Source organism: Patella vulgata, chromosome 8 (genome assembly GCF_932274485.2).
Source record: "Patella vulgata chromosome 8, xgPatVulg1.2, whole genome shotgun sequence".
NCBI classification, from domain to species: Eukaryota; Metazoa; Mollusca; class Gastropoda; family Patellidae; genus Patella; species Patella vulgata.
The window spans coordinates 39,990,802-40,003,361 of record NC_065886.2 but is presented as its reverse complement, the minus strand read 5'-3'; the positions used below and the strand labels follow the sequence as shown (position 1 = coordinate 40,003,361).

The 12,560-nt window shown below is 31.9% G+C and overlaps 1 protein-coding gene across 3 annotated transcripts in view; it reads right to left on the bottom strand.

The window, feature by feature from the left end:
• Positions 1–518: 518 nt before the first annotated feature.
• Positions 519–12,560, bottom strand: part of LOC126830021 (AF4/FMR2 family member 4) — an 84,696-nt gene continuing 72,654 nt past the window's right edge. For all 3 annotated transcript variants that reach the window (XM_050560230.2, XM_050560231.2, XM_050560232.2), the window contains exons 16-20: positions 10,038–10,097; positions 9,061–9,160; positions 8,836–8,961; positions 7,934–8,138; positions 519–6,602 (exon numbers count right to left, since the gene is read on the bottom strand). In XM_050560230.2, coding sequence (XP_050416187.1) covers positions 6,490–6,602; positions 7,934–8,138; positions 8,836–8,961; positions 9,061–9,160; positions 10,038–10,097 — 604 coding nt within the window. In that variant the 3' untranslated portion in view covers positions 519–6,489. The remainder of the gene's footprint in view (positions 6,603–7,933; positions 8,139–8,835; positions 8,962–9,060; positions 9,161–10,037; positions 10,098–12,560) is intronic.

The following is a 12,560-nucleotide window of genomic DNA, read 5'->3' as shown; positions in this document are numbered from 1 at the left end:
ATCCCCCCAAATCATTATATAGTTTGATACAGCAAATAGAAAATCCCCAAACAATTTTGTCGTTATCCCTGTCTTGTCGTCCACAATTCCTTGTAGACCCTCTTAGATGCTAAAGTTATCTGATTTATACAGTGTTAATTTCAATGATGTCCATATAAAATGCAAAGTATTGGACTGTGCAATGCTTCTGTTGAGCATTTAGCCTGGGCAGAATTATCAAGGGTTTATTTTCATCCATACCGATGTGCACACAGTTTTTTTCTATCACTATAGATAGGATGCTATACCAAAGACTAGACGCATGTTATTGTCGGTCCAGTCCGCGACGCCCCTGAAAAGTGAGGATCAAGCTCGACAAATCCCAAGGTTCTTCTCAACATAAACCAGGATCAAATCAGGGACATTCTATTCTAGAGTCCAGTGCCAGGCTCCTCAACTACTACCGAACCCTCAGTTGTAACCATGGCGTTAACCCATGATCCCCTTGAAAAATTCTCAAAAAATAACCCAAAGTCAAATTACTTGCTTAATTTCATTATTTCATAAAATGCATGTCAACATCTATTTACAATATACATACACAAATAATATTTAATATAAGATAATAATAATAATATATATTGCCTGCTATCTTTACAAGCTCATAGAGAGATTATAATGCACTTATTTTATACATACATATATTATTACAGGACCATGTTCAATACGGCCAGAATTCTGTAAGTTCTGTCATCACACAATAAACATCATAAAGGAATAAAACACATCGATACCCAGTCATCAGGTCGTAACACACTACATAAACTTTCCACATGACTTGATGACCAGGACCCATTTTATTATTAGCATAGCAATGGGACATCACTGCTTAAACTTTACTGATGACCCAGTATTATGATCATTATCCCATAACAGAAATGGGCACAAAGGGCTGGTAACCATAGCAACTAGCAATGACAGGGGTAAGCAAAGTCACCCTATGCACACCCTGCTCCTTTAATTAATTGGGTGACAGTTGAATTGAAACCGAACTACATAAAGTTAGTTTTCTCTGATATCAAACCTATGATAAATCAAGTTAATGGACATTACACCAGTCAAGTAATGCACTATTGAACATGGCCCCAACATATAAACCACTCTCTTTTATCCAGTCTTTATCAACAGTAGTAATCAACATCCAGTATTGTCACTTTATTTATTAAATAGAATAATTAAATCATATATTAGTATTATTGTCAAGACACTTTCACTGGATAACCTTTTCCAATGGTTTATAATAAAATAAAACAGGACTGGACAAATCGAGACTTTTGAGATTAAAATAAATAAACTAGATTCTATATTTATATATATATATATTACATGACTCTTACACTTCCTTTATTTACTTACCCTTCTTTTAATCTACAGTACGCTAAAGTAAAAGTAGACAAAATTTAGAATGATTTGTTTTCTTTTTTTCTAAGTACAGATTGGTCTTGATCATTTAACACTTAGTGTGGTCACTGGGCACACAAACAAATGGTTGCTATTACTTATATAGGTTGCCAGGCAATGAAACATAGGCCCACAGCAGCTAAGTTGTCTGGGAAGTCTAGAAAGGTTGTGGCATTGTGAATCTTCAGATAAACAAATAGAAAATTATATTACATAGTCAGGGGCATTAAAAATCAGAAACTGTTACAATTGTTATTCATTGCAGTAATCAAAATAAAGAATATAAACTTAAAGTTGATCATATGATGACTTTTGAAATAGCATTCATAAGTTTTTCAAAGCATCCAACGGCAATAAGTATGGTAGTTATCATTAATGTAAACAACATAAATTTGTTAAAATCAGATGATGAATGTAGTTTGTGGAGTGTGGTGGACGACAGACAGGGGAGACGACTATATACAATTATACATGTATTTCAATGTAGGCAAATATCTTAAAAATCAACTGAATTTGTATCTACATTTAATTTATATCTTACACATCATCTCAAACAAGATCAACATTTGTTCAATTAACTTATTTATAAATAATATTAGATTTAAACAAAAATATTTCCACAAATCAATATCACTAACGTAAAATAAGACATTTTGATGGTTTACTGGCTTTTGAAACAATTTTAATGAGGCCATGATAATCTCAAATACTAAAATTTAATTTATCAATCTCAAAAATAAAACCCATAATGATATTAGAATGACATAAGTTGACAAAATTTACATACATCAAAACTATTAATATTTTGATCAACATTTGAGGTTGAAATGAAAGGAGCAAACACTAACATCGCCATGTCCATTTCTTTTTGTAGTCATTTTTTTTGGGGGGAGGGATGTGTCCAAATGGAACAAGCAATTCAAGAACATTTGCATCATCATAAAATAAATTTAGAAAGGTAATTTAACATAGAAGTGCTAAGTAAAAATCATTCATGCATATCTACATTATTTTTCAAAATATAAGTTGTCAGGGTTACAATTTTTGGGGTTTTTTTTTAGCAAAAATGTAGGTCTTTTGGCTTTTTTTGACAATCAAGCACAAATACTATATAAAAGAAGTGAGGTAGTCACTGAATATTCATACATCTCAAATCTATGTTTTGTTACCTTTCTAAAAATAACAAATAGCATTAGTAATTTATTACTTGCATACTATTTAGAAACCCCAAATAAATGAATAAAACAAAAATGTGGGATTATGATATCGCTTCTACTTAATTGAATCTTGCAGGATAGAACTGGATTTGAGCAAAAAACTAAAATGTCAATTTGTATAAATCTGTTATTTAATGGATTAAATCGTTACTTTTTTTTAAAAAAAAGTATATTAAATACCTGTATAAGTAGGAAATATAAGTTTTAGCAGAAGAAATGAAAAGAAAACCCTGGAAATAATGACTGTTATTGTATCTGATAAAATCTAAGTTGTACCTGACATGTTTAATTTTGTAAATAATTCTATTTTAATTTAATTAAAGAAAGATTAATAAAAACACAGAAAATAGACAATTCTGTGCCTGAAAATGGCAGACACCAGGGATTTGTTCCTGACACGGTCTGAATTAATACATGTACCGCACCTGACAATATGTATTACAGGTGGGTTCGAACTTCTATTAAAAAAGAGAAAAACATTTAATCCTAGAGAACCTGCCCTAAAGTAGCTAAAATTCTAATATAAAATCAGAATACAGCTGAAGTCAACAGCTTATTGTTACATATATCTTATTACTTTACCCCAACATTTTTTTTTCTTTTTATTATTTTATTGGCATTGATATTTTAATTCTCTCTCCCCCCCCCCCCCAATTTTTTTTTGTTTTGAATATTAATTTGAAACCAATAAAAATTAAAACTACAATGTACTAGTACAACATTTGTTCAGTATGTTTAAATCAGACATTACTTTGATTACAATTTGATTCATTATCTAAAACAAGTAATTTCCACCTACAAAATAACCAGTCTATAATAATAACCTTACAGTTCATTCTTTATAAGGGTTTTGTCAAATCTAAATACACATAGGCTTATAATTAAACAATGTAAGGAAATAAAACACTCCTTATAACAGAAAATTAATGGTTCATGTCTCAGAGAAGTAATGTTAGTTCAAGACTTAAAATTTATCTGCATGGTAGACTTAAATGCCGAAAAATAAATTTTCGTAAAACGACCGAGATACATGTATTCCTATCATCTCACAGAATTTTTTTTTCTTCTAGATTTGTCTGTGGTTGGAGAGAAAAGGGGACAAACAGGAATGTATGATTTCATCAAAATACATTTTTTTTTAAATTCAGATTTATCGCATAACTCAATTTCTCATATTATTAAGATGGCCAATGTTTGGATTTATGAAAGATTTATGTAAAAATTGGTAGAGGAGCCTTAAGCTGTAACGCACATACTGCTTGTACCTGTGGCATTGACCCATCCACTGACAGGAAATATATGGTAATCACTAAATCAAAAGTAGACAAATATCTTAAACAGCTGTCACATCAGCTAAGCACTACAATAAAACAATAGAAAGCACTTTTGATCAAGTCTACAAGACTTTTGCATCCAGTAATTAATTAACAAGTAAAATCATTTGATATTTATCAGATTTTACTATTAATAATGAGATTTTAGGTTTAAAATTAATCATTTTATCAAATATATAAATTCAATTCATCCATCTTTAAAACTATTTCAATTAAGTTCAAACAAAATGCTATTCAATTTTACATGCAGATTTCTGTGAATTCTGACAAAAATTAAAGAAAGATTCCATTGACTTCGCATATTATTCAAACGTGTGTTAGAATTCACAGACATTTGTAGTAAACCTATTAAAAATATTTAATGAATACTTTTGGTGTAAAATGACCTCCTTTCGCCCTCCAAGTCATTCAAAAACTGGATGACCCTAAATATAACCCTGGAAATTCATTGGTCAACATGAATGAGTCATGATTGTCAAACAACGGACCCTTTTTTTGGGGGGGAAGGGGTCTGGCTATTTATACTATAACCCCATACTATGAGGTAATTTTTCGTAACTCACTAAAAAAAATAATATATAAATTAACCCCTTCCTTAAATATCAGCATTGTTTACAAAATATCATAGAAAATACAGAACTTCCTTCTGGTTACTGAGATCAGAGTATCCAGATGAACCAATGAAATGGCTTGTTTCTGGTGGTTTATTTTCAAACTAGAATTCTGGTCTTTTGAAATATAAATAACAATCATAATATAATATAATATAATATAATATAATATAATATAATAAATAGTTCTCCTGTATCAACTCTCACTGGTTATGCATGTCTATAGCCATCTGATGAGAATTTGCAGTCTCACTCGACCAGACCCTTGATACAGATAATCACTGTCTTTAAGTCTGGACGATAAGAGACAAGAGGATTTGTGGCGTGCTTCAACAGTCCAGACGTAATACTAGAAATCTCAGCAAGTAAAAGTAACACTGGGTTTGGCAGGAAAAATGTGTAACCATGGTAACATAAGATGGAAGACATGATATGTTGTTATGCGCCTGGATGATATTTGATAAATATGGATCATAGTCACATGATTTAACATGGCGCAGACTGGATTCATTCTCACTTTTAATGACATTAAAATTGTTGATTGATAAATCTAGATATCTTGAGTATTTGCGATAAATGTTCTTATGAATTTTTGTAAATTTGAACTCCGACTTCTGTAAGCGATTCATGACAAAAAGGCACCCAGACAACTCAACTTATATTCACTTTCTCTAAGACACTGAAAGGCCTATGAGCCTTTTTGAAATTTAAGACACACACAAATAAACACATCACTTTCCTTTCTGTTTCAAAATAAAACACAGATCAATATATATAGTCACATGTGACCTTTTGTCGGGACAATCAATAAATATAAGCACAAAAATGAATAGTCAAGGTCAATATTTGACCTTTAAGGTCACCAGATATATGGCATAAATTCTGTTGCACTTTACTGCCATGGCAACTGCCATGATATAATAATAATAATAATAATAATAATAATTAACTTAATGCACAAAAAACAATGTAAACCGTTTCACTCCTCCTCTCAACAATAAAGCTATACTTATTCACAATTTTCAATCGAACACTTGACATTAATCCTTTCTTTTTCTCTCGTTCATAGCAACCGCTGGTTTTTATTTCACTGGAACGTTATCTTTGGATTCAAAGAGAATCCAATCTGACACCAATACAACCTTTCATCTCGTTTCTGTAAAGATTTTAGTTCACCTGGTCTCATAACTATCGGAACTCGTCTCCCAAATCAAGCCTTTTGACCGATTCCACAGATTGGTTCGTCGCTGTACATATTCCCAGGACAAACGGATCTCACGAAACTGGTACACTGAACTAGTCACAAAGATTGGTTCATTTCACTGGTCTCACAGACTGGCTCACTCAACTAGTTTCGAACTGGTTCATATAACTAGTCTCACATTCTGGTTCACTAAACTTGTCTCACAAATTGGTCCATTTAAACAGCCACACAAATTGCTGATCTGGCCTCACATTCTAGTTCATTTAACTAGTCTCACAAATTGCCTTGCTGAACTGGTCTCACAGATTGGTTTGGTTAACTTGTCTCGGAAATGTTCTCATAAACATGAATAAGATCTGATTATTAAGATCTCGTCCCTCCAACAAACATTTCTCCTAAAAACAGTCTCTTGTTGCTGTATCACATCAATTCTCATATCAATTAGGAATTTGAATTATTCCAAATCTCAAAATGATGGTCTCAAAATGGACATTATATATCTCACGTCGTTATCAAACAGTTTTAACCACCAGCATCTACAAATAAAGTCTCCGTGACGTCGACCAGTTCAAAATAAATCAATGCTGCCTATAATGTTAGTCATCTACAGCACTATTTTTTCACAAGGAAGATAAGGGTCTCAAGTTGGTGGTGGGGGAAGGGAGGGAATGGGGGGCCTAACGTCACGTATCTCTCAAAAACTGTAAACCTTTCTCTACGTAAGTTACTAGTTGTTGAAATCCAGAGTGTGTAAACATCAATGGTCCAACAACTTTATCTAGATGATCAAAAAATGCTGAAAATAGGAGAAAAAATAATGGAATTAATGAAAATATGTCACAGTTAATCTGAAATTAAAATATTTGAAACACAAAGATAACTAGGACTGTGTATTGCTATCAAATGGTGATGTGTTCAGATCTGTCAGGAAGTAATTTCATTTGTAAGGAATCCTGGATTAGGATTAAGGTTCGAGTTGGTCTTTAGAATAATCTACCTTTAACCCTTTTGGCTGCTAAATGGGTATATGAAAATATCTGCTCTCTGCACCCACTCCAAATATGGACTCCACAAACATGTTATTCATCATTAACAATTGGTTGCTCTTTTTACCAGTTTAAATTTGTACAGTTACCAACTGACAAGTAAAATATTACAATTATGTTTTCATGTAAATAGGATTAACCTGTCTCAGGAATGGATTCAGCTAATATGGAAAAGCAATGATTTAGATTGCATTGATGACAGCCATAGTATCTTTCCTGAACATAACCACAATATTTTTCGGGCTACAAGTCTACACTTTTTTCCACGGTAGTTCAGCCTTCCTCTTACTCTCCGCTTCAACATGGATGAAGGTAGAAAAAAAAAAACCTGATGATATCCACCCCAAACATTTTGTCATTAGGCTAACCGACGCTCCACAATGCCGAGTGACATCGTCTGCTAATTAATATCATCTGAATCATAACTACTTACACTATTCCAATTGATGTATTAATCAAAATTTCTAAATATTTTTTAGCTTGTTTATTTCTTTATTTAAAAACATAACCCCAATTCAAAATATAATCATAAACCCTAGAAAATGGCATCAAAATATAATCTTTTCTCCTTTTCAACGACATTGCTATATTCAAAATGTTCACAATTCCATCTCTTGTAATTTCAAGTGTCTCGCAAGATTTCTACTTTCAGTTAAATTAACCAATTTTTAATTATTTTATTCTATTTTTAGTAACATTAATGGTATTATTACCACATCTGATTAGAAACATAGCCTGTATGTGTCTATTTTGTTTCTGATATATTGAAATAAAAGCTAGTTCAAATGAACCAGGAACAACATTTAGCAACTAGTTATTTTACATTAATTAATATTATGGTCCACCATTTCTTTGTGTACATTGGCAAGTATTAGACTATGATAACAGTCCCGAAGCTTAATAAAAGATTGCTAGCATGGAGTTGAAAAACATCTGTCTTATACACTGCTTTGACTTATCTAAGGTCTGAAAAACAGTAAAATATGGCGATTCGACTTGTACCCCATGAAATACGATACTCCTAAATCAGACATCCTTTTCCCAAAGAAAGGTGAACAATTCTGGGATGTATTCTATTTACCTCTATTTTCTGCAGCAGCTTGATCAGCTTGATCCCAATATTCCATGGCATTAACAAGGAAACTACTGATATTAAAATACTGCTGTTGTACTGAGTAAATTCTCTGTGGTATGCTAACTGAACCAGGAGAAGCCATAGGAGTAGAACCAGTATTTAAAGATGATGTACCATTGGTTACTTTACCAGTTGATAATTCACAACTTCCCTGAAAAACAGAAATTAATATTAATAGATTTAGAAGTATTGTACACACGCCCCAATATCAAATATATATGTTTCTAGATAGTTTTCAATAATGTATCTTTAAACTCTATTCTCCATTATTGCCACAGGTAAGAAAAATTATCAAGTCTAGAGAAATAAGTCTCTTGTCACAGATATAGTCACACACAAATTTAGATCTTGTCAGACACAATCCATCTGCTGCCTGCCATTTTTACTGTCACAGCTTTGTCTTTTTATCAGTATTTTTAATAATATTTGTAATACACGTCTGGCATAGTTCAAACTGTAAGGTACTAGTTTCATAGTGCATTATTATTTCCCGGGCTGCAGATCTTAAATTTATTGCTTAATCACATCCTTAGCGCTATTTGCGCAAATGGCTATCGACAGCGTGAGCACTGCTATATTCTATTGTTACCAGGGTGTGTTGATATAAGCAGATATATAGAGGATATGACAACCAGCCATAAAATAGCTCCCATTAATAAATTATAAATGGATTAAAATTTAACCCATTATATTCTTATGAGATTTGTATTACGCAAAATAAGAAAAATATTGCTGTGCTGTCTGTGCAAGGGTCTTTTCATACAGGAACTATGTCAAGGAGTCAATGATTCAGCAACAACAAAAAGTCAAACTGAATTGTATAGAATATTATTAATATAAAGTTGTACCTGTGAACCGACTGAACCAATACTACCAGCTGGTGATGGTGTAGGAGACATGGGAGATGGTATACCTGTACTACGATTATTAAAACTACCCTGATGGGGAGACGGTGCGTATGATGGCTTGCTTGACTGAAATAGGCAAGAAAACAATAAAAAAAAAGTATTACTATCATGAATATTGTTTTTTTAAATAAAATTTTCCGGAATCAAAATAAAGATCCTACAAACCTTGTTTTGATCATGTTGGTCAATAATCTTCTTAAATTTAAGAGCTTCTGTTTTCTTTAACTTGTAGAGTTTTAAACACAATAATGCCTGGATACGTAGTCTGTAAATATAAAGAAAATCATCGAAAAATGATCAAAAATATCTTTTAGAATTTTCAACGACGACAAAAGTAACAGAAAATTAGGCATCGTCAACAAAAAGGAAGTCAAACATAAGGTGATATCGGCTAAAACATCCCATATTGCCCTTGTTTATATATAATGACTACTATTAAATATATGTCAAATAGCAATATTCATAATGAGATTATTAGAAATTAGAACCGGGCTAATGAAAATAATAAGCTATTAGGGAAGTTTTTGTCAGATAGCAGTACTACATGTACACCCAACCTCTTATTTCAATTTCCTAATGTCAAGGTATCATTAAAGATACAGTCTGTAAGATTTAGATAGAGCTGGCCGTTCTTGCTATAACAGTTCAAAAATAGAGAATGAATAATGAATATATATTGGAAATTTCATTCAAATTACTTTATGAGCCAAGTTATCACTGTTTGTAGGTTTTTAACTTTTAACAACATGTGTGCGTTGATTGTTTATTATCATAACCTCAGTACTGGTACATTCGAGATTTGGCCTCACTTTTCCATTTTTAAATCATTAAAATGGCGGAACAGTTCTAATATAGTTAAAATCTCGAGCATCCGATAGCATTCAGAGTTGATTATGGTCTTGTCAAGTTAATAAATGTCTAATAAATAATTTATATAACATTTAAGGCCTAAAGAAAACCTGTAATAGGCAAACTTAGCTCTTGAATAATGCCTCTTAAAATTAGTTGAAATTCAAGGTATCTTTAATGTGCTCCCAATGGTACACATGTGACCTCACTTTTCAATCTTATCAGAAAGACATTGACTTGTATATATAAATATGTATAATTATACAATCAAAGTCAACAAAATTTATACTTACATTATAACTGATAATTTCTTATCATGACTGGACTGATCATGTCTAAAACGACATATTGACCTAGAAAAAAAAAAAAATTACATTACTTTTTCGTAAAAATGTTTAACTAAATGATGATACTGAAAACACGAAACAAATGGAGAACAGATTTCACTGGAATCTTAACAGTGGCTTGATTATATTAAACTCATCATGCAGTACATTTCTTCCCATCGATACAATCACTGGCATGCATAACATCTGTATCCAGTTAATCAGGTTAGAATTTCTCTAATCAGTTTAAAAGTTTAAATAAGACTCTGTTATTTTTATAAGTTTGAAGTATGTTCAGAGCTAAAATAAATTACATGTTAATAAAATATTAAATATGAAAACTTGTGCCAGCTTTAAAAATCCAATGAGCCATCTCCAACACTACACTAAAATATACTAATATAGCATCCATGTTTTGTGAAAGTATTAGTCTGTTTAAGAATATGCTGGAAATTCAAATTTGTAAAAATATTCCCTTTTTTATTGTTTGTGATTCAAAAAAGGGACTTCCAACATGATTTATTTTGCAAGAGCTGGTCACGCTTGTGCGTAAAATATTTTGTGCTATGAAAACTATGTAAGCCTGTAACTGTCTACATGGTAATTTTTCTTTTTCAATTAGATGCATTATATATTCAAACCAAGGAATTAAATCAATATCTCTATTTTCTCAGTCATATCTCCTCATATTTATACATTACTGATGTCGAGTTAAAAAACTGAAATTAATTGATTGTGTGGCCCTGAACATTCACCATAAATTATCTCCCTTAGACCACAAGCCTGGACTTTTTCTACACATTGTACTTGGAGAACAAAGACCAGAATGCCATTAAAGAAGATTAACTGCAGGATTGTTTTCTAGACAGATATTAACTTTATATAATAAATATAACATTTCATCAAATATTATAGTTAATATAGATTCACATTCATGACAGACACACTTAACCAGCTCTATCTTACAAAACAAGTTAATAGAAAAAAATCTCTGTCTTTAACAACGTAATGCAATTACTCGATACCGAATAAAATAGAAATGAAATTGTGTTTATAATCTTATTTTTCTGCGCATGCTGGGCTAATGAACATGTGAAACTAAAATAGAATAGAATGCAATGGGGGGTAATACTTCAATCACTATGAGGCAAACCTTTTTTTTATTTCCATGGTTACATGGTCGACTTTTGACCAGCTTACTTTGCCCTTTGCTATTTCAAGTCACCAGGTCCCACGAAAAGTTCAAGTAGTATGTGATGACACTGTGACTGGGCAATACATAACAAAATGGTTGAAACTTGTCTGCATATGGTGAGAAAAGTCTACATTCCGAAATGAAATGGGGTTTAACACCCTATTTTTCTGCACTAACTGGGCTAATGAGGTCGGGCATATGCTATGAAGTGTACTATTAGGAAAAATTTGCCCAGACAAAAGCACTACTCTTATTTCTTTATGTGCACACCAATATGTGCACAGGACCTCAGGCTTTCATCCCGTCCAAATGGCTAGATGCTTTTCCTTGCCTGGATTTCCGTCCTGCACCACTGAAAAGGGAAACACCTGGGATTAAACCTGGGACTATCCTGGTTAGCAAGTCAGCATGGCTCACGGTCACATTAAAACACACATACAAACTATGAAATAGGGTTTAACATTCTACTGTTCTGCTCCGACTGGGCAAATGAAGACAGGCATATACCATATAGTGTGCTATGAGGGAAATTTTGTCATGGGATCTTTTATGTGTATGCAAATGTCTACGCAGGACGCAAATACAAACATTCATGGGATTATTATTAGGGCACTCAAACAATTTCATTAATCAAATTTATTTTTAATTTTGTCTAGAAAGTAGATCAAGCTGAAAACAAAAATCAACGATATTATGAGACTGTAAACTCCCTAAATATGGAAGACATTAGTAATACTCTATTGAAAAGTAGCGATTGTGTTTTTCAGAATGCTAACAATTTATCTAAAACCATCACCATGGGACCTTTATATGTGAAATGTATTTTCATATGCCTTTTTTTTTCAGAAATAATGACCGAACTCGTGCAGAAAAGTTAAATACATTAGCACTTAGTAACCTTAGATTGGACTGAATGTAACAAACACGGTCAGAGTCTCTCGTTATAATTGACTAAGAAAAAGAAAATTTAATTTAGCTTGAGCCTCAGGTCGTCATATGAAATAAGAATCTACAGATCAATAGATTCTAATTAAGAGACGGTTGAGTTTATGAGTCTAGTTTTGTCTTGTATCAGATCGTATTATAAGCTTCAATCTTTTTACATTAGTAATAGGATCATATTATAAAATAGATACAACAGCTAAACAAATGAGTGAAATTTGAACTATTCTTATAAAAAATCCAACATATATTTCTTTTATACACTGTTAACATACAATTCCTATAGAAATTTTGTAAAAATCATTCTTTTTAAAAATATTAACCTACTGTTTTATAAAATTTAAAAATAACCA